A 23,937-nucleotide genomic window follows, 5' to 3' on the forward strand; every position below is an offset into this window, starting at 1 on the left:
ATACATCGACTATTTAAGCACAGGCAAATGAATAAATGAGATGACTTTTCAGCAAACCAGACTACTCTGGGTTTTGGCTGCAGGCTGCTTGTTTTGGTTGGGACAGGTTCTAGGAAAAGGCGGTAATCAGAGAGGTCTGATGCATGAGTCGAAAGGCTGGCTCCCAACGTTTTGAACTTCACTTTTAAACAGCTGCATTTGGCTATGACTTTTGGCAGTTGCAAGGTGATGAGAGAGAAAGGCGGCCAGATGTATTCCAGGAGTCTCAATCCCTTTAGCAGATGCAAAATCAAAGGAAGTGGATGCTGCAAGGGCCTTCCCAACCCTGCATGGACATACATTTGCAGGCCGTTGCAGTGAGCATGGTTGCAGTGTTTGTGGGTGTTGCCAAAGTTGCAATAATCTCATGAAGTCTCACAGCCACAAGCCAGTTTTTTCATGGTTCACAGAAGTTAGGCTAGATACAGACAAGGTGTAAAGGAGCAGTGCCAACTAGTGGCCAGAGGCGTTAAAACTGCATTTGACTTCAGCTTTCCCTCCCTCTGCTTTTGTCTCACCCCCTTGCCTCCACTGCACAGGAGCTAGGGTTAAAAGTTCTGCGTCTTGTCCACAGCTGATCTTGTGAACCAAATGCTGGACTCCTGGATAGATGAGATTTGTTTACTAAAGCATTGTGTGAATGGCACATCGTCTCTTGCATTCATTCATGGGGAAAACAACACAGTTCAAATCTCCAAACGCACCCAGTCATCTGATGTACAAATGAAAGGGAAGATATACAAGTAACACATGGATCAATTGACTTTTAAAAAATAAAAAATAATTAAAAATAAATGTTTGGGGAAAGAGGTTCTGTTTAATTAGTTTCATCCTTTTTGGTGTCCGCATGGAAAGTCCAGGACATGGCTCATGCTGTCACTGACAAAGTCAGCCTCCGGCTGAGTTCAGCCCGATCCACGATCAACCTGGAGACCACTTATCCTGTACCATGGCATAATCAACATCACCCCTGCACCATACACACAACTGGGAAACTCACAGTGTGATGTCATAACAAAGTAGCAAGGCGTCAGTATGGTGTAGTGGACAGAGTGTCACACACATCTACAATTATGCTTTAACTTCACTGGGTAACCTTGAGTCACCCTACCTGCTTGCCTACTCACAGAATTATTGCAAGGATAAAATGGAAGGTGGTCACCCTGAGCTCCTTGGAAGAAGTGGGGGGGATGGAAAAAACAGCATGTGGTATGTAATCCCAAATGTTAGATGGGAGAGGGGGAGACTTTGCCATGCAGATGTGTCATTTCTCACCATGTACCAAGATCTACCTGGAACTAGAGAAGACGTCATAAGAACATAAGAACAGCCCCACTGGATCAGGCCATAGGCCCATCTAGTCCAGCTTCCTGTATCTCACAGCGGCCCACCAAATGCCCCAGGGAGCACACCAGATAACAAGAGACCTGCAACCTGGTGCCCTCCCTTGCACTGGCATTCTGACATAGCCCATTTCTAAAATCAGGAGGTTGCACATACACATCATGGCTTGTAACCCATAATGGATTTTTCCTCCAGAAACTTGTCCAATCCCCTTTTAAAGGCATCCAGGCCAGATGCCATCACCACATCCTATGGCAAGGAGGTTCCACAGACCACACGCTGAGTAAAGAAATATTTTCTTTTGTCTGTCCTAACTCTCCCAACACTCAATTTTAGTGAATGTCCCCTGGTTCTGGTGTTATGTGAGAGTGTAAAGAGCATCTCTCTATCCACTTTATCCTTCCCTTGCATAATTTTGTATGTCTCAATCATGTCCCTTATCCTAACCCTAACCCATGACCCTAATCCTAACTCAATCATGTATGTCAATCATGTCTCAATCACGTCCTCTGAGCAATAGAAGCCCATTGCCAGCTCTAGCATCCTTGGTGATCAAGAGGAGTCAGGGGACACTGGTACCCCCCAAGACCACCCAGGAAGATGCCTCACTGTGGGAAATTGCAGATCCAGGGGATGCAACCCACCTTTACTGGTCTCCCTCCCCCTGATCTAGATCACCCCAGGAACAGAGATTATGGTGAATCCAGACCTGAAGGTGCACTGTCTGTATGGCAGCATAAAGCTATTTCTGAGCTCTTCTCAGAGAGGGAGACCAGAACCAAAAGTGTGCTCCAAATCAGGGCCCCCTGGATGTATCAAGAAAGGGGAGGTCAGCAGGAGCTACATCTACAAAGGTGCTTGGTGCCTAGGAGTTGCTGATACAAAAGGTCATCCAGGTTTTAGTCCCTTACTCCTTACGGACAGCTCCTCCACTTTTTTGACCTGCTGGACAGCTTGTCATCATTAAGGAATCTGAGAAATAGAGCAGTGGTGATGGGAATGGGACAGGATAATGTTGTCAGCTAAAAGGTTGAACATTGTCAGCTACTACAGGTGGTGGGATCAGAAAATCTGTTGGTTAGCAAAGCTTTTCAAGATATAAGAAATGTGGGACTAGCAGTGCCTCTGTAGAAAAGCTGGGTGTCCGCTGCATGGATTGTTTGTGATGCCAGGATTCCTGGGACTGGTTTAAAGGTGATATAATTATGTAAAATGATTAAGAAAAAACACCTAGCCCTCATACTTTATAGTCTAGGAGCTGGCAAACAGAACTAATCAGGCATTTTATAACAACATCAATTAAGGGAGTCCTGGAAACCTTTACACCTGATGTCGCTTTCTGGATAAATCTGCAGCTGCCAGCATGGAACCAGACCAAAACCTCAGCAAACACACCAACCAGTGAACCAGACACCAAGCAAGATGACACTGCTGCTGGAAAGAGCATGGCAATCCAGCTGTTGTAAATGCTCCTGTCTGAGGTTGCAGCTGTTGATTTCAGTGCTGAAGGCGAGGAGCAGTTTCCGCTGAGGTAACATGACCAGAAATAGGGTTAAGTCAGCCACATCATTGTAGTCAAGGCTGCAATGAGATTTTAAAAAAACCTCCTTTGGAAAAGATGGCAGGAGAAGATAAAACACTAGTAGTTGATCACTCTATTTTAAGAGGTGATGCAGTGATGTTCCAAATGGGACAGGCTCATCCATCAGTTTGATAGTTCCACTGTAAGGGGTGATAGTTGCCAAGAGAACTGCCCAGAGTGGAAACAATCCTCTTATGTTTTGCAAGCTTTTTTTTCTTGAAGCCTCTCTTTAAAAAGTTGTTTGGAGGCAGGCTTTGCTTCTTCTCTTTTCCTTTGAACTGCTGGTTCCCAATAACAGATCAGTGCGTTGCCAAGTAATTCAACTGTTTTGTAATTAAAGGGAGGGGGGAGACACTACAGAATTGAAATTTGCACTGAAATGGGTCCTCGATAGACAGAGTACTATACTGACAGGTCACTGCTATATCTGGATCCATTCCAGGTCTTACCTCTAATTAATGACCAGTTGGAAAACAATGGAGATTAGGATGTGTAATATAGTAATCTAACCTGGATGTGGGCTGAACACAGATAACGCTGATGAGGTCACTCCTTTCCAAGAAGAGGTGCAGCTGGTGTACCAACTGAAGCAGAGATGGGAAGGCCTGGAAGGGAAATACAAACAGAAACATAAGGGGGGGGGGGAATGATTTTTTTTTAAAAATGAAATAGAAAAATGAGGAAAATGAAGAAAGCATATTACTGGGTCTTATGTTATTTACTTTAGAATTTTATGTCCTGCCTTTCCAAAATTAAAATGATGCTCAAGGTGATTTATGACAATCTAAAAAAAATAATTAAAAACCCATATAACACAATAAGATATAGCAATACTAGATGTAGCACTACCAATACACTAAAAGCACAGAGGCACTATCAAGCACAGAGGAGAACCAGCAGGGTAGAAACTCACATCAACAGATTAAAAGTATGACAGGACAACAGAGTCTTCATGGGCTGGTGGAAAGCCAGCAAAGATGGGGCCAGGGAGAAGGGACTTTGTGGGCCTGAGGGTGGCTCTTGTTCCTTGGTTTCAACCAAACGCGTGCCTGAAAGTGGTTGGACACACAGGAGGGTCTCCTCCACTGTTCTTAGCAAGTGGGCAGGTTCATGTGGAAGATATTTATTTATTTATTTGTGCCCCACCCTTCAGCCAACAAGGATCCCAGAGTGACTTATATAAAAGCAACTGAACAGCAACGTGAAATGATTACCAAAGAAATGGGGGGGGGGAGATACCTCTCTCTGGTTTCTTTTCTTCCTCCCATGGCAGTTGGTTTTCATGTAACCCCTGCGAGGGGAGAAGGGTATGGTTCTTAAAAGGAATCAACAGGTAGAAGTGATGATGGTGGTGACTCTTTGCTTTGCTGCCTTTTTCTTCTCATTTTCAAAGGGCAGTTGGTGGTTCTGTGGCCGAGTGGTAATGCCCATCAGATGGCACACCTATAGCAGTGCCCAGTGTATCCCTGTGGGTAGGCAGGGGCACCATAGGGTGCCCATCGAAGAATTTGACCTCAGAACCTTCAGCAATCAGGCATTGGGGAAGGGCACAGTCAATCTGAAAGGCATCAGCAGGTAGAGGTGGTGATGGTCACGCTTTGCCTTGCTGGCTTTTCAGATCTTTTCTTTCTCAAAATGGAATTGTTCAATGAATGTTACTCATCCTGGAGTCTTTTGCAAGATCCCCAAATTTCTACATCACTTTCAAGTAACAAGAAGTAAACATGGCAGCATTTACTCCTCCAAAAGGTAGTCACTTCAAATATTAAAGAGGAGTGATGCAGTCTGATTAATTACATTGATTTATGCTAATAGTGGTGATATAGCATTATTCCACACATTGTACCATTTAGTAAACAGTTGTGAAATATTTGTAAAACAACCACCTCATCAAGAGGACAGCTGGTCTCCCTCTGCATCAAATCCTGGAGAACTGTTGTGTTTGCTCATCTTTAAAAAGTTTGAAGTGTGTTCAGGCCACACCTTTTTCAGTGATGATTTCCAGTTCCTTGCATACCTTTATCCACTAACCCAGTGGTTTTCAACAGCTGTGATTTGCCACACTGGTGTGCCGTGAGGTTGCCTCAGGTGTGTCACAGGATCAGAGGCGGGAGGCAGCACAAGCAAGGGAGCAGCCAGGGAAGGGGCTGGTTGTGGCCGCTTTGCATTCCAAGCAGCAGCTGAAGAGTCAGCTTGGAGCTTGCTCCTGCTACTCAGGGTACAACCTAATCCTCACTTTCCTGGGAGTAAGCCCTGTTGGCTACTATGGGGCTTACTTCTGAGTAGACATGCATAGGGTTGGGCACGAAGGAGGTTGTTGCCTGCCTGCATGCTGATTGGCCAACAAGAGAAACCTGGAGGAGCCAGGAGGTGGGAGCTGCGGAGTGAGTGAGAAGAGGGAGCCAGAAGCAGGCAAGCAGGTACATAGCGAGCGAGTCTGCTGAGGCCCCCAACCTAAGGTTTCAGGGTCACTGAAAGTTCTTTTTCAGTGACCCTTTAAGATTGGGCCACAATCTTATCTACACCTTCCTGGGAGTAAGCCCCATTGACTATAATGGGACTTACAACAACAACAACAACAAAACCTTTATTAGGAATAAACATTTGATAGGTGAAGACTGTATAATAGGGCTTACTTCTGAGCAGGCATGCATAGGATTGGGCTCTGGGGGTGCTATTCCATCCACACTCACCTGGAAGTAAGTCCATTGACTATAATGGGGCATACTTCTGAGCAGGCATGCATAGGATTGGGCTCTGGGGGTGTGACCCATTCACATTTACCTAGGAGTAAACCCCATTGACTATAATGGGGCTTACTTCTGAGCAGGCTTTGGATTGGGCTTTTGGTTGCACTCTTTTTTTTCTCAAATACACAAGCAGGCAATTGGCACTTCTTCTCCCCCACCCCACCCCACCCACCCCTTCCCCAGGAATATTTCCACCCCCCCAAATCTCACAATCAGTTAGCAACTCTGTTACTGTCCCTCCCCTCACTTGTCAGCACCTTCCAAAGATACAGAATCACTGCCTCACATTCTCTCTCTCTCCCCCACCCCCAGTTTAATCCTGCACTTATTTCAATCATGTCTCCTCACTGCCCCTCACCCACATTTTCCATTATGTGATCAACCTGCCCTGTCTTTGCCAACACCTTCTGGCACTTTTGATGAGAATTGGAACATAGAATTTTTCCTCCTTTTCAGAAACCACATATACTTCCTTCTCCATGCTTCTTGTCAATTTTTTTGGTCATGTAATGATTTAATTGTATTAATTTTATTCATTCAAGATTAACTGCAATGTAGTAATTTAATGTAAGTAAAAAACTGGTAGTGTGCCTTGACAATTTTAGTGCCTTGTCAGTGTGCTGAAAGCTGAAAAAGTTGAAAATGGCTGCACTAACCAATAATTTGATATATAAAATTCAGACGTTCTGCAATGCTATCAATGTAATGGGAAATTTTATAGAAGAAACAAGTGCCTTGACTGCTTAAGGTAAAAAAAGAGGCTGATGATGAGTCTGTCAAACTGTGAAACATTCAGGGTGCAATCCTAACCAACTTTCTAGCACCAAGGTAAGGGCAATGCAGCTCCAAGGTAAGGGAACAAACTTTCCCTTACCTTGAGAAGACCTCCATGACTGCCACCCATGACTGCAGGATGCATCACATGCCCCAGTGCTGTGCCAGTGCTGGAAAATTGGTTAGGATTTGGGCCTCAGAGATATCTAAAAGAAAAATCAATGAAAGAAAGCATATAAAGTGAAAGAAAGATCTATGAACTATATATACCAGTGTTTCTCAAACTGTGGGTTTTGAGCCAATTTCAGGTGGGTCCCCATATTTTATTTTTAATTTATTAGGCTGATATGTGTCTGCATTTGGGGAAATGTTACAGATCTGTACTTTTAACAGGCTACTATGTATATGCTTTTAACAATGACAGTCAATGGGACTTTATCCTGGGTAAGTGTGGGTAGGATTCCAGCCTAGGATTGTTAAAAATTTTCCTGCTTGATGATGTTACTTTTGGTCATGACATCTCTTCCAGTGGATTCTGACAAATACTCATTCTAAAAAGTGGGTCCTGACACTAAAAGTTTGAGAATCACTGATACTATACACCACTAGCTGAAATGCACAAAAAACACAAACTCTGTCTGGCTAAAACACAAAAAGTAGGAACATGTAAAAAAGCAAAAGTCCATTTTGCCTACATTTGTACACAAATAGTTGTGAGTACTTCTCACAAGTGCACATCAAGTGTACATGCAAAAGAGGCATTCCTAGAATCTCTTGCAGACCCTGGGAGAACCCAACCAAGAACAGTATGATCTCCTTGGCAGTTTCAAAAAAAAATTGTGGCACTGCAGTTGTTCTGTAGATACGAGTTGTTCTCGTACTTCACTGTATGGTGAATCAGTGATAGTATAGTTTTTGAAACATGGGATTGTTGGTTTTTGAAACTTTTGGGATTGTTGACAGAAGGGGGGCCACAAATAGTGGTGAGAGAGAGAAAAGAGGGGCAGCAACACTGCTATCCCATGCAACTGGCAAGACTTTCTCTGAGTGGACAAGAACAAAGCGGAGCTTCAACAATATCTATCAAGGGAGTTGGCAACAGTAAACGCAGAGGCTGTGTTGGTTGCCAACTAAACCATTGTATTGAAATTTGCTTTCACATGGAGTCTGATGGGGCTGATGATTATTTTGCCAACTCATGAACAGGAAACACTCTTGGAGTTGAGAAGTTGGAGATGCTCACAGTCTTCCACCAGATGTGGCGTCATTATTTCACAGCCACGAGAAGAGTGCATGTAATGCAGTGTTTTGCCAGATGTAACATCTGTATCCTCTGGACTAGTAAGAATTCTTACCAATGTGGATGCCAGCCAAATGCTGGGGATAGCAGCTTTACAGTATTTGTTTCCAGGCCCGATTTAAGGTATTGATTTTTGCATTTGAAGCCCTAAAATTTAGGGGCTGGTGAGGAGGGAGCAGAAATGTGGACAAGAAGAGAGAGAAATGCTCTATGATCCACTCTTCTTTGATCTCCACACTTGTTCCTTCAAAATACAACCCCGCAGAGAATGTGGAGTAAACGCAGTGATAGCACCAGCTAGGCACCACCAGATACCTCTGTGGATGCAGGCACTGGGTTAATGACTCCTGCCCTAAATGGTTCAGGCTCTGAGTATATGAAGGACTGCCTTCCTCCTTATGTTCCTCCCAGGCCTTTTGTACAACATCTGAGGCCCTCCTCCAGATTCCTCAACTGGTTGAAATATACAGCAGAGGAGCACGACCTTTGCAGTTGTGGCACCAACATTATGGCCTGTCTTCAGTTGGAAACCCACCTAGCCTTTTAAATGCCAAGTTGAAACTTGGCTTTTTAAGACAGCCCCTTGATGTGGGCTGAGAAGTACTTCAGTTGTTTTTTTTTTTCTGCTTTTTATGTTGGGATTGTTGGGATTCTCTTACAACTGCTACTATAGTTCCTGATATGATCATTTTTGCTGCACTATTTTTCAGTTGTAATTTTTTGTATTTGTACTGTAAACTGTGATTTTATTTTGCGTTATAAGCTGTTTCTGTCAAAAAAACTGTGAGGTGAACATTGTTTATAACAATAATTGCTAATATGCTATTAAGAGCAAACAACGCTGCTTGCTGTTTAGTGGAAATTCCTGACTATTCCAGTTATAATTGAATTGTTTAATAGAGGTTGATATGTAATTAAAAACAATAACGCAGCATATGCAGTGAAGATAAACTCCATTACAAATAATGATTTTTATATTTTATAAATTATAATCATTATCATAATCAAGGTCTGGCTCAGTTGGTAGAGCTGCCACCTTGTATGCCTGAAGATCTGAGGCTGCCAGTTCGAAACAACGGGAAGTACCCGAGAACTGAGGACACGCTGATATACTGATGAGCTAACCCTCAGTGGCAGAGAGAAGTCAAGTGGAGCATGGGAGGCGAAGGGCCAGAGAGAGGCCAGACCGGGAAGGAATCCAGCTGGAAGGAGGAGTTCTATGAAAGACTAGAACTATTCAATTGTAAAAACCCCTTCGGGGTTTAGAACAGCCTGCCTATGTAAACCGCCTTGGATTAAAGTCTGAGGAGAAATCTGATGACCAAAGAAAGGCGGTATATAAATACCTGTATAAATAAATAAATAAATAAATAAATAAATAAATAAATAATCATGAAGTTTAATTGCTGGGTTCTGATTAACATAATACAAATAGAGTAATTGATAGAAAAATATTTATGTAGTGTTATGTGTGCATAAGCAATCACCTAATTGTTTTATTTTAAATGTATTTTATTTTAAAAAGTTAAAAATATGCAAAATTAATATATATAAAAATATAACAAACATGATCCAAAAATAACACAATGGCAGCCCAATCCTGAGCTGCCCAGTGTGCAGGGCTGCAGCGGCACCGAAAATGGCTGCTGCTGCATCCAGCACACTCCAGGCAGCCGCCACCTCCTTCTCGGGAGAAGGGGACTTTCGTCCTCTTCTCCCAGGTAAACTGAGTAGCCCTACAATGGGGCTACTCAATTCTACATCAACCTGAAGGTCAGCATAGAATGAAGAGCCTCTGTGTCAGGAGGCCAATCCAACATGGAGGCTCTGGTGGAGCAAAGCTCCACCGGTCCCACCTCCCTCCTACCCTGTTCCTTCCCTCCGGCACGCTTCCTTCCTGACCTCCCTCCACCTCCCACCACCCTGGAATACCACTTCCCTGCCTCCCCCATACCCCCACCTACCTCTCCACTGCTCAGTGGTTCGCGCAACTGCCGAGCAGCAGAATTCTGCTGCTCCAGAGCCGTAGCTAGGTCATTTGATACCCGGGGCCCATTAAATTTTGTCACCCCATATGACATAATCAATCAATTAATTAATTCACATTTTTATACCACCCTCCTCTAAGCAGCTCGGGGTGGTGTACATGGTTCCTCCCCTTATTTTGTCCTCACAACAACCCTGTGAGGTAGGTGAGACACAGATAATAATAGTTATAAAATGAAATGAATAATAATAATGGCCAGAAAATAAATGCAGTGAATATTTCCCCACAAACAATGGATGAAATTCTGCATGAAATGGTATATAGCATGATGGTATTATTCCTAACATCCACAATTTCCAGAATTTTGGTCACTAGGAAGATTGTGGGGGATCCAGGCTTGGAGGGGGGGAGAAGGGGAGATTGTGGGAAAATTCAGGCTTAGAGGGGGGGAGAAGGGGAGATTGTGGGGGGATCCAGGCTTAGAGGGGGGGAGAAGGGGAGATTGTGGGGGGATTCAGATTTGGAGGGGGGAGAAAGGGAGATTGGGGGGGATCCAGGCTTGGGGGGGAGAGTAAGCATATCACCATCAGGACTCACCCACTTTGCAAGTCTAAAAACAAGTAAAAATTCACCTTACAGATGAAGCCTCTGATGTATTCTTGGGGGGGGGGCTGTCTTCTGGAGCATTTGTTGAGTTCCACTTTCATCGGATTGGGACATGCAGCTGGCCTTGCACTCTCCTGTGCCCAACCAGGCCAGGAGCCAAGGCACGTTTGCCGAATCGCGGGTAAATGCAACCGTGTGGCTTCTTTTTGCTTTCCATAGGGCTCAATAAATTCCTCACCTTGGAGGGAGGGACTTCCTTCTTGGGTGTTTTTTGGGGGCTGCTTTCATTGGACAGGAAACATTCAGGTGTCCTTGGATTCCTCTCAGCCTGCCTTTTCCGACGCACTAAGCCAAGTCCGCCTACTTGCGAGTAAATGCATGATATGGCTCGGTTTAACTTTGCATAGGGCTCCATGCATTTTTGGGTTTCCAGTTTTTTGGCCATAACCTTTGATAGAAAGGAGATATTTCACTCTGATTTTTGCACTGCATTCCGCTGGAGATTCTGCATCCAACGGTATATGGCATGATGGGGTTACTCCTAACCTTCGTGATGTTAGCAATGTTCGATCATTTGTGGTGTCACCCCCCCAAAGGTGGTACCCGGGTGGACCACCCCCCCACTAGCTACACCACTGCCACCAGTGCTAGCCCAGTGTTGGCAAGTGCTGGGCTAGCACTGGCAGAGAACCGGTGCTAGGGCCTCCATCCCTTTAAGGGGTGGGGGCAGCCAGGAGGCAGGGAGGAAGCAGCAGGGTTTAGCGGAAGTGGAGTGTGATCACTCACTTCTAAAGCATCGGGGAGCCCTGCAGACAGTTGTGCAGGGCTCTCTGCACCCCTAGGAAGCTGCAGGAGCCTCTGGTAAGTGCACCCAAGCCCCTGCAGCCCTCTGAGCGGTGCAACCCCCAGGATCATGCCGCTGCTTCCTCTCTGCCTCCTGCCCCCCCCCAAAGGGGGCAGAGGCCAGGGCCCACAGGCTGGGGCGTCGCCACACCCCAGTTTGAAAAGCCCTGCTATACATGTTTACTTAGAAGTAACATATTTTATTTAACTGAGCTTACTCCTAGATAAGTATGTTTAGGACTGCAGTCAGTCAACCCAATCCAAACCCAGGGTTGAGTCAGCACAGTCCTCCCTGCGCTGGCTCTAAGTGTCACAAACGTGTGGCACGTGTAGGCACTTACTTGGGAGCCAGCTGGTTCATACCAGCTCAGCCCAGTTGGATCCTGACCCAGAACTGGCCAGCACAAGTAAGTGTGAGCCAGGCGGCATGGGGAGGGTGGGGAATGGGTGGTGGGAGGGCAGTGTGAAGGGGTGTTTCTGGGCGGGGAGAAGGTGGAATGGGGAGGATTGGGCCCAGGAGAAGGGTGGGATTGGTGATGGCAACACATGCCATATCCTAACTCCTTCTCCCAGGCTGGGCAGCCCTACATGGGCTTCCTAGATGCACAACAGTCACACGGGCCTCTCAAGTCTGTGCCAAAAAAATAGCCAGAGCAGACTTGACTTGTCTCATTGCAGGGCTTACCTTTCCCCAGGTAAAAGGGATGAATGTCCCCTTCCCCCAAGGAGACACCAGTAGCTGCCTGAAGCCCATAAAATGCAGCATCAGCAATTTTGGCACCGTTGCTCCTCTGGGTGTCGGGCAGCCCAGTCTCACCTTGCACGTGGCCAGCTGTGCCAAGCCAGCATTCTTCCACCAATGGCAGCCTCCAATTGTAGATCCTGGGTCCAGGGAATTTTCCATGGGTGGTCTCCATGGTTATCACTGGCGTGTCTGGCTTCTGGATGGGTTTGTTCTAGGCACACGTTACACACGTTACAGCAATGAGGCACAAAACCTGAGCACAAGGTGACATACAAAGCAATAAGTGATGATAGGGATGAAGGGGGAGAAAATAAAGCAAAAAAAATGTGTCTCAATGAAACAGAATGATGAATGTGAACAGTTTTAAATACTGGAAATGTGGTACAATTGATGCAGATCTGCTGCATGGCTGGTGGTCTGCCCCAAAGCTCAGCATTGGTGTATATATGGTGAATTATTTTTACGTCTGTTGTACACGTAAGATAAGGAAGTTCCTGTGAAAGCAATGACTGAACTTTTAAAGCATCTCACAATAATAACTATGTAAAATAACTAACTTTTAGGGCCTGATTCTATCCAGCACCGATGCAACTGCAATGCAGCCCCAAGGTAAGGGAACAAACATTCTCTTATACTGAAGAGGTTTCTTTGACTGCCCCTCCACTGCGCACCCCATTCACACAGTGCTGGAAAGTTGGATAGGATTGGGCACTTAGTAACAAATTTATTAATTGCTGCTACTATCATCTGGGCAAGAACCTGGAAATAAAAACAACCCCAAGTAAACAGGAATGGTTATCAAGATAGTACATATGGATAAGCTAATTGACTTATCACATGGGTCTCCAAATTTTTCGGCAGGAGGGCTACATCGTAACTCTGGCATAATGTTGAGGACCAGGAAAAATAAAATTTAAATTTAAATAAATTTGAATAAATTTATATTATTCAAATTTATACTGAATAAATCTATATGATTCAAACTTATATTAAATTTGAATAAATTTCAATACCCATGAATTAGGAAAAAAATACCTGAAAGGCAAGAAGCAGCCCAGACCTGGTTCTATTATTTCCCCACACAGAAAAGTTCCTCCGCAACGCCAGACAGCAGACAGATTCCTCCCTTCCAGCACAATGGCAGCACTCTGTGTATACTGATCTATCAACCAGCTACATCATGTTCTGCCTTCTGCCCAGAGTTCTTGGTCACATATCACACAATACATGTGCCCTCAAACTCAAGATCCATGACTGTTCTCTCCACAGAACAGTCACCTTAACCAACACCTTCCAGCATTCCTCCTGGCTTTTGCTCCCACCTTGTAACTCTGACCCTCAAATTCCCCTCACACTTTCTTGACTCCCTATAGAGGAATTGGATGTGAGAAGTAGGGTTCAGCACCCCTTACTATCCACTGCTCCTCACCCTGCAAATTCCTCTAAACTCTTATTACTGTGAGGCAGCCAAGGTGAGGGGGGGGTCACTGTCTTCCCAAAAAGTGACTAGTCCAGTTGTCAAGATGACCCATTGAAGCACTCAGAGTTACACAATACAGGGTATGGCTTTGGATGTCTTATAATCAAGGTCTTAGTATTCTACAAGGAGGACCAGAGAGAAAACCAATGGAAATCAGAAAATTGAATCCATAGCAATTGCTCATCATCTCCAACCTCTGATGCTTCCTCCTCCACACTGGCTATCCCTCAACTCATTGAAGATTGCAACAACAAGGTCTTGGAGTTCAGCAGTGGGGAGGGAGTTGCTTCTCCCTCCTTCACCTGTCTCTCCTCCTCCTCCTCCCACAACCTCTCTCACCCTTGCCCCCCTGCCTGCTTGGAAGTGTGCTTGGGACAGAACCAAATTTTCTTTTCTTCTCAACTATGGCTGCAATCCTAACCTCACTTTCCAGGAAGTAAGTCCCATTGAACACAATAGGACTTACTTTTGAGTAGACCTGCTTAGGATTATGCCCTATGTCACTTATAAATAAGTGACATATAAATATTTGAAATAATAATGAAATATTTTGAATATTGTTGAAAGTGGCGTACAAGTCTACATGCACTCACACATCACATAAAAAGTGATGTGTATTTTGGTATTACTTTTATACTATGGTTTTATTTTTGGAAATTTCATTGTTTTTAATTTGGAACTGATAGCTGCCTTGAGAGTCTCCCTAACACAAGAAGAAAGTGCAGGATATAAATTTCCAAAATACAAGTACTAAATCTTCCTCCTTGCCTGTTTTTCATTGGAGGCTAACTTTTCATATGGTTTTTCTTAGCTTCTCTTGATACCCAATCCTATCTTCTTGGGCCCAGTCCTATTCACACTTTCCTGGGTGTAAGCCCCATGATGACTTACTTTTGAGTAGACATGCATAGGATTGGGCTGTAAATCTTTAACTGCTCTTCATTATGATTTTGCCTTAACGGCTCCAGTTATCTTATTTATTTTTCTATTGATAATGTTTTTAACTGATAGTGTGAGCCACCTGAAGCGGAAAAATGGAGTAAGATGTTTTCTAAATTAAAATAATAAAAAAATTTTAAATTGAAATTTTGCTGTAATTTATAAGATTATACATATCTTATATTGATAAGGTAGAAATATATAAGATATTTATATGTTATATAAATATTCTCAATTTATAATAACATGGAAAAGCATAAAAAATTGGTACCACTTCAAGGTGATATTTTTCTAAGCAGAGCACCTTTCCTTTTGGGGTAAAAAAAATTAGGAACTGTTGAAATGTGGTTTCTAGATATTAAACATTTCTAACAAAACATAAATATTTTAAAAAAGGAATTTGCCAGCACCCAAAGCCCACATTTCTCTGAGCATGTGTAGAATATCTTTTCTTTCAGGATGAAAGAAAATAAGAAACTTGAAAAAGTGGTATATAAATGTCCTAATACTTGGGATGATTTTGTTTCCACAGTTGCTGCGTCTTAATGCATTTTTGTAGTAGTTTACTGCTTTTAATCAATATTGGCAGCAATCCTAACCTCACTTTCCTAGGAGTAAGTCCCATTGAACACCATAGGACTTACTTCTGAGTAGACCTACTTAGGATTGTGCCCCTTGTCATCCACTCTAAGGAGAATAGTGGGGACATTTTAAAAAATACTAAAATATAACTTTAAAAAAAGAGGGAGCTGTGGAAAAGTGGTAACTAATGCTGCCATCCTATCCCCACTTTCCTGGGAGTAAGCCTCATTGACTATAATGGGACTTACTTCTGAGTAGACATGCTTAGGATTGGGCTTTTGTGGTACAGTCCTCTCCACACTTTCCTGGGAGTAAGTCCCATTGACTTACATGCATTGTAAGTCCCATTGACTTAAGTATACATGCATAAGATTGGACTCTGTGGCTGAAAAGCCTATCCACACTTTCCTAGGAGTAAGTCCCATGGACTGTAATGGGGCTTACTTCTGAGTAGACATGCCACTTTTTTGACAGTGACGTCACACAGGGCTCCATCCAGAGCCTGAGGGAAAAAGGCGGGAAGGGCGTGGTCGCCTTAGAGGCTCGGCGGTCGTTACTTGTCAATCTCAGCCTTGGGGGCGGGGCGCGCGCCCCTCGGGCCCGCCTGCCAGCGCCCCGCCCCCTCCTCGGGCCTCTCCCCCGGGAGATCGAGCGCGCGCCTCCCCCCTCCCCGCCGCCACGCCGCTTGTTGCGATTGGCCGCGCCGCGCGCCAATGAGCGCGTCGCTCGTGGTGCTCCCGGCCTCTGGGGAAGGGGCGGGGCGGGGCGCGCGGCGGAGCTGGCGGGCGCCGATTGGCTGGGCGCCGAGTGCCCGTGCCGGTGGCGGAAGCGTCTTCTGTCTGAGTCCGGAGGGAGCCACGCCGGGCGGCGGGATGAGCGGAGTGCGCGGCTGCAGTGGCGTCGTCCCCGCGCGGTGGGGCGCGCCTCTTCGGGAGCTTCCGTGGCTGCTGCTGGCCCTGGCGCTGGCCCGGGGGACGGAGGCGAGCGCTGTCACCTGCGGCTCGGTGCTGAAGCTGCTCAACACGCGGCACGCGGTCCGGCTGCACTCGCACGAGGTCAAGTACGGCTCCGGTGAGAGCGGGGGGGGGGGTCGTCGTCATCATCACCACCACCACCATCATTACCATCACCAATACCTTATCAGTATATCAATACACTATCACTAAGCTCATTATCAACGCGTTGTCAATAAGTGCGGCGCATTATCAACATGTCTTTATCAATAGTTGCTTTATCAAAGCATTATCGATACGACACTTTATCAATAAGTATGTTATAATCCGTGTTTCAATATGTTTTCAATAAGTACAGTTCATTATCGATACATAATCAATAAGTAAGTGTATTAGCAATGCATTATTAATAAGTATGATATAATCAGTGTATTAATGCATTATCAATAAGTACAGTTTAATATCAATACATAATCAATAAGTATAGTGCATTATCAATGTATCAATATATTATCAGATCATTATCAGTAAGTAATTGTATTATCAATACATTACCAATAAGTACAGTTCATTATCAACATATCTTTATCAATAAGCATTTGCATTATCAATACCAATAAGTATGGTATATTCAGTGTATCAATACATTATCAATGATACATCATCAATGTGATATAATCAGTGCATCAATGCATTATCAGTAAGTAAAATTCATTATCAATACATAATCAATAAGTATAGTGCATTATCAATGTAAATACATTATCAGTTAATTATCAACATTATTGCCAATAAGTAATTGTATTATCAATGTAGCAATACATTATCAATAAGTACAGTTCATTATCAACATATCTTTATGGAATAGTAATTGCATTATCAATGTATCAATATGATATAATGTATCAATACGTTATCATTATGATACATTATCAATAAGTATGATATAATCAGTGTATCAATATGTTATCAATAAGTACAATGCATTATCAATGTAAATACATTATCAATACGTATGATACATTATCAGTAAATATGATGCATTATCAATATCGAATGTATTATGAATGCATCAGTATGTTATCAGTAAATACAAAACATCAGTGTATCAATACATTATCAGTGTAAATACATTATCAATAAGTTGAGTGTATTATGAATGCATCAGTACATTATCAGTAAGTACAATATCAGTGGATCAGTACCTTATCAAGAAGTAATATGCTTGTGTTTCATGGTTGTTGAACCTTGGATTTATTTTTTGTCATTCTCTCTGCTCTCTCAGGGCACAGTCCTGTTCATGTCTACTCTGAAGTAAGCCTTGTTGTGTTCAATGGGGCTTACTCTCAGGAAAGTGTGGCTAGGGTTGCAGCTTCCTATCCACACTTAACCTGAGAGTAAGCCCCATTGACTATAATGGAACTTGCTTCTGAGTAGGCATGCATAGGATTGGGCTGTCATGCACTTTGGGAGGGAGAAAGAAGGGAGGCAAATATTTCAGAATAAACTGGTCATGACGCCATTGCTCCCTGGTGTGTGTCATTGCCTCATTGGTGCATCAATGAATGTGGTGTTCGACGTAGAGCAGTGGTCTTCCACCTTTTTCGTGCCATGACCCCAATATGGGGGACCCCACTGTCAATCTCACCCCCTCCTCCATGAACTCTGCCCACCCACCACCACCACTGCCCACTCCCTGCCTCCGTAATGCCCTCCCAGAAGCATTCACTGTAACCAAATATTAATATTAGAGAGTGCAAAAAAGTGACCATGAAACCTGGCACTAATGAAGTAAGAGTACCATTGTATTTTAGTACCATTGCTAAGTCCTGAGCGGGACTGGGACACCATCTCCTGGTACCTGAAGGGCTGCACCAGATGCCTCCCGCCTTTACTTGGTGGTGCTCTAGTCCAGTGGCCTTCAACCTTTTTCATTCCTGTAAGTTGCAACAACTTCACAACTGAGGCTTTGCAACCACATTGGGGTCCTGACCCCAAGGTTGAAGAACACTGAGTGAAGAGAGAGGTCCCTGCCTGGAGGGGCTTACAGTTTGGATAAGTCTGGGCTGGGATAAGCCCAGGAGGGATGTGCAGTAGTCTCATATGTGTATTTTATCATTGTCATGTATATTATGCCACAGGTGTACTTGGGGTATTACGCAGGATGTGAGGATAGGGCTTGCAATCGGGATATGGAGATAACAGGAAGTAAGAGAGGAAATATCTCATAGGTGTTTCAAGAAATGATTCCAAGCATAAGAGGCAACAAGGGAGAAGATGTTCTTTTTCTTTTTTATTGTTTTTTAACGCAAATATTATTAAACGTGGTAGTGCCATTCTTCTCAATCATGATTAATACTTATTGATAATCATCTCTACCATAAATTTATCTGATTGTTGACAACATATATATCACCCTGCTGAGTCATACTGAGGGTCTAGCTCAGTCCAGCATCTGTTTTCAGTTAGTAGGCTGGCAGTGGTGACATGTAGCTGTTTGTGTTTATAATAGTGCTAATAAGATATGTCTTATTTCTTAAGCTCCAGAGGAACAAGGCACTGTGCATGCATAAAACTAATAGTGACAGGTCATTGCCTGCAATCTTACAGTCTGTATAGACAAAACAGATAGGAAAAAGAAAGTGAGAAAAGACGAAGGAGGGACGTTGCCTGGAGTTATTAAAATCAGATTTAGGAAGGCCTTAGAGATAAAAATCTTAAGGCACTTCTTAAAGAGCAGGAGAGTCTCATGTATGTATGTGGGCAGTGAATTCAAGTTAGGATGTTGTCAAGGAAAAAGGCCAAAATCAGGGAACAGCATCCTGAATCCTTAGCCTTCTCAAGAGTGACAGGTGTTCAGTAGTGTAGCTATGGGAAGTGACAGCATTATGTTTTGCAGGGCACCTCAACGTGCTGTGCAGGCTGCCCCCCTCGCTGTTGGAGCCATTCCTACTGGCAAGAGCAAAGCAGAGGCATGGCTCGGATGGAAATGGCTCCAAGGGTGGCAGAGCAGCTGGCACGGCGCGTTAAGGTGCCCTGCAAAATGTAGTGCTGTGCCCCTCCAGTAGCTACACCACTGCTGGTGTTGAAAGGTATATTACCTCTCTGCGTGGAAGTGTCATTTAGCTGTCATAGCCATCGTTTGAAAATGAAGGTTAGAAAGTGGGGAAATAGAGAGGAAACTCTTGCAAAGTGGAGTGTTCCCCAGAAGGATTGAAGAAGCAAGTGTAGCAGCCTCTCTTGGGGACTCTGTTTCTTTCTGCTCTGTACCTGCATGCAGTAACCGTGCCTGACTATTTTGTTGACAGGAAGTGGTCAACAGTCAGTAACTGGAGTTGAATCTTCTGATGATGCTAATAGCTACTGGCGGATTCGAGGCAAAACAGATGGGTCCTGCCAGCGAGGGATGCCAGTGAAGTGTGGGCAAGCAATACGCCTTACCCATGTCAATACAGGGAAAAACCTGCACACTCACCACTTCCCATCGCCACTCTCCAATAACCAGGTGAAACCAGAGTTTGTCCTTCACAGTTATTTCAGGTGTATGTAGGAAATGTAAACAAATATAATTTTGGGAAATTTTGAATTCCAGGGTTGTCAAGAAACACAATGAAGTATAGGTGTGATACAAACTGGGTATGATATTTTGAGTCTTTTTTGGTTACATGATGACTGGTACAATATGTAACTTTTTTTTTTTCTGAAGAGACCTATCCGCTTCTGACAGGACCAGTGTTTTAAAGTATGGAAAAATCATTCTTGGCTATGCAGATTTGTTCTCACTGTGAGTCCAGGTAGGCTGTATTCCTAGGATGTGCAGACAGTGATATGTTCCTAATTTGCAAGGTTAGTTAAAAGATGCAGAAGACAACTTTGTTGTGCTGTGCAACTGCACTGTCTTGGGTGTTCTGTTTATTTGGAGAGACAAGCAGGATATAAATCATTTAAATAAATTAAGGGCGCAATCCTAACCCACTTTCCAGCACTGACCTAAGGTCAGTGCAGCTTTGAGGTAAGGGAACAAACATCGCCTTATCTTGAGGAGGCCTCCGTTACTGCCCTTCAACTGCAGGATGCCGCACATACCCCACTTGCACAGCTGTGCCAGTGCTGGAAAGTTGGTTAGGATTTTGCCCTAAGTAATTGTGAGCCTATTCCATTGTAGTTGCTGTTGGTGTTAGCAATTTGCTGTGGAATACGTAGCATTGAGGGCCCAGTCCTATCCAACTTTCCAGCACTGCTGCAGCTGCAATACAGTCCCAAGGGAATAAATGTTCCCTTACCTTTAGGAGGCTTCTGAGGCTGCCTCCCCACCACAGGATGCAGTGCAGCCCTCATTGGCATTACTGGAGGCATTGCAGCCCTCAACCAGTGCTGGAAAACTGGATAGGATTGGGCCCTAAGTCAGGGAGGAAATGCTGTGAGTGGCTACTTAAGAATTCTGTATTTCCATGACTGGACTGGTACATCTAATTTATAATACTAGTATTTATAAATAGAACTTTAAAGTGTTCAGTGTGCTTCACAAGCAAATGGATGACTATGAGTAATATCAGTCTACCTTTGTAGTAGGTCCACAGCTGGTCCTAAATCAAATGGTACCCAAGTGAAGAACATCTTAAGTACTCCTCCTTGTTCAACTTTTGAATATCTTCTTGGTTCATTTGTAGCCCATCTCACATGGGACATGATCAGCTTGCATGATTTAGCTCTGTCTTATAACATGATGAATTTGCACTTGTGGTTCTGTAAATCTGCACTCATGCCATATATAAGCAAGTAAAACAAGTTTGTTTATTTTGATCGTATGGAAGCCTTTAAATGGTTAACATCTCCCAGCATCCTGTGGGGAACAGGGTTAGGCCCTTGGTGTAATTGAGCAGGGTCTAACTGAGCATTCTCTTTCTCTGTGTCTAACAGGAGGTAAGCGCCTTTGGTGATGATGGAGAAGGAGACGACTTAGATGTGTGGACAGTGCAGTGCAGCGGGTCACACTGGGACCGGAACGATGCAGTACGCTTCAAGCACATAGGAACGGATGCATTCCTGTCAGTAACAGGCGAACAGTATGGCCACCCAATCAAGGGCCAACGAGAAGTCCATGGCATGCATTCTCCTAACCATCATAATTACTGGAAGGCAATGGAAGGCATCTTCATTAAGCCCAGTTTGGACTCTGCAAAGCATGATGAACTCTAAATGTACGAAGGATCTTTCTGTAGAATCTCTCCACCAAAGGGTATAAACTGGTTCCCTTCTGTAAATACTGCCCTCAATCAACACTAGTTTAATTGGAGGTTAGTGTTTTCATGAATAACTGGTGAATTCTGACTGGTAAGAAGCAGATTGGCGGTTTGATTCCTGTTTGTTGTCAGCAGCCACTTTTTACCAACATGATGAAAGTGTAAAGTCAAAGTGCAATAAACTCTGTGTTTTATAATTCTATGTCAGGTGGTAAGTGAATTTATGGAAAAAGGCTTCTTTAAACCTTGCTTTCACCACCACCCAAAAATAAATGAAGAAAGGGAGACTGTAATTTGTTATGTCAATTTAGAAAGAAGTAAAAGGCGAGGTGAGGGTTGTAGATGAAACACTTTTTGGGTATTAACCAAAAATATCTCCAGTGCGCTTAAGCTTGTTTTAGCACCCACTGTTCTTCACTGTTTGTAATGTTAGTGTTTATGTCCTATGGAGGGGAAATATTTTAGAGTAATGGGATATTTTTATTCTGACATTTTTGACTGGTTGTGTATCAATAGTGAGAGAGAACTACATGAAAGATTGTTCCTTAGAACTGCTGTAGAAAAAAATTCTGATCTCATACTGTTTAATAAATTCATTCCTTTATATTACTGGGGCAACTTTGTTCAATACTCTGTTCCCCCCCCCCCGTGCACTTTTTATTTTATTTTTAAAATGTATTATGTACAGGAAAGAGTCTACTGTATTTTCACATATACAACATGGAGCTCTTTGAATTCAGGATTCATTAATGGTACACATTGCACCATTAATGGTCACGACCCACCAGCCAGGGAAGCACTTGTCCCTGCCCCTTGAAGGGGAGGGAGGGGGAAGGCAGCAGCGCAATCCTCAGGATCACGCTACTGCCAAGAATGGGAAGGGATTTTTGTACTTACCTGCAACCAGCGCTGCAGTCATGGGAGGTCTGGAAAGCCCTCTGCCCGTCTGCCCATTCAAAAGTCTAAAAAGAGAAAAAAGTGGGACTTGCAGTTTCATCATGAAAACCAGAAGTGCCCCCCCCCCTTTTTAAAGACTTTTTGCAGACATGGGGAGCTGTGCAGAGGGCTCCTGGACCCCCCAGGACTGCAGTGCTGGCTGCAGGCAAGTTAAAAAAAACAAAACTCTCCCATCCCTGGCAGCAGTGCAATCCTGGGGATCGTGTTGCTGCCTTTCCCCCTCCCCACGCACACTTACAGTGCTCCCAGCACCCTTGTAGGAGTTGGGGAAGCGCTGTGTTACACAAAGGATTAATCTTCTCCAGTTTTTTATTATAGTGTTCAGCATTCCATTACACATGAGTGTGCCCATGAAACAAAATTTACCTCTGTCCTGTGTGGCTGGTTTACCAGGGCAGGGACCAGATTGGGCACTTTTGAGACAGGGGACTGTCTTTTGCTGTGTAAAATGCTTTGAGCAAATGAAAAGAGCCATATCAGGAAAATCTAATGTAGCAGGAGAAGGACAGCTACATTTCTCCTGCCCAATCCTTCCTTTGTTGTCTGGCCAACTCTTACTTGCTCTGCCAAGGTCTCCCGGATACAGTCAGGCAGTATAGGAAGTGAATGGTGCATGGAAGAGGATTGGTGAGATGAAACACTGTCTCTTCTGGTTGTCTAGATTCCCACTTCCACAGGAGTTTAAAGGTATGCATCCAACTTTAACTTTCGCTCCCAATGACCTTAACTTTTCAACACCCAGTGAGTAAATGGTGCTGGCAGGAAGGCCTGTGCCTGCCCCATGGGCGCCACATTCAGCCTGACAGCCACTGGGGCAGGTTTGTGCTGGGGGGGGGGAGGGTTACAGCAGGGTGTTTCAGAAGTGGAGAGGGGATGTTCAGGCCCAAGATGAGGTTGGGCTTCTTTGCATTCTAACCTCAGTTCCTAGCCTGAAAGTTCTACATGGGGCTATTCAGTTCTGTGCCAGCTATTTAGCTGGTACAGGTCTGAGTGGCCCTATTGAGCAGAATGGGGCCTCCTTCCTGCTCAACTCCGACACTGGGTACAGCATTGGACTGGACTGCCCATGCCAAGTTCAGCACTTTAAAGTGAGTCCGGAAGCAAACCGGAAATGTGTAGATGGTGCAAAATAGATGTAGATGGTGTTGTGTACTCCCAGCTACTTGCCCTCTCTAGTAATCTGGCTGTGGCTTCTACAGTAACTGAAGCCTCTTAATTGTTTTCAAGGGCATTGCCATGTTCAGCACACTACAGTAGAACCTGGCTGCGCTCCCAAGTGGGGTAGTTCCTCATTCAAAGTAGCTGGGTTTCAAATGATGAAGGGACAGAGCTTTAAACCTGGATTCCCTGTACCCAACCAAACTCAGTTCATAACCACTGCAAAACACGTGCTCTTGAGGTCCTCCATCCCACTGGCAGCCTGATGAGATGTAGCAATTACAGTAAACCCAAACCATTAGGATCCACACCACAACGCAGTCATTTGCTGCACATCCCCAAATATGTCTTTTTCCCCCAACTGTGTGTGACGCTAGTGGGGTTGTTAAGCAGCACGAGACCTGCTGGAGCATTCTTTGCAGGCTTCCTTCCCATCTGCACAAGCCCTAAATGACCGAGCAAAAATCAAACAGAGCCCCCAAAAGAAACAATCTGGTACAGTCTGACACTTCACATAATGCAGTTGTATTTCATTAGAAAAGGCTGTTCCTTCCTGTTTGGTATGACAATAGCTCACGCTGTTCTTCTGAAACGGGGCAAAACAGATGTCAGGGGCTGCCAGCCTAGCCGTAGAAAATCAATCATACGGAGCTTT

The 23,937-nt window shown here is 44.2% G+C and overlaps 1 protein-coding gene across 1 annotated transcript; it reads left to right on the top strand.

Moving 5' to 3' along the window:
- Positions 1-15,765: 15,765 nt before the first annotated feature.
- SDF2L1 (stromal cell derived factor 2 like 1) lies at positions 15,766-21,773 on the top strand. The gene is made up of 3 exons (XM_066609840.1): positions 15,766-16,042; positions 19,233-19,429; positions 20,845-21,773. Exons 1-3 carry the CDS (start codon positions 15,844-15,846, stop codon positions 21,121-21,123), a joined length of 675 nt encoding a protein of 224 aa, XP_066465937.1. The 5' UTR covers positions 15,766-15,843; the 3' UTR covers positions 21,124-21,773.
- The last annotated feature ends 2,164 nt before the right edge of the window (positions 21,774-23,937 follow it).

Source organism: Tiliqua scincoides, chromosome 14, assembly GCF_035046505.1.
Source record: "Tiliqua scincoides isolate rTilSci1 chromosome 14, rTilSci1.hap2, whole genome shotgun sequence".
Classification (NCBI taxonomy): Eukaryota; Metazoa; Chordata; class Lepidosauria; order Squamata; family Scincidae; genus Tiliqua; species Tiliqua scincoides.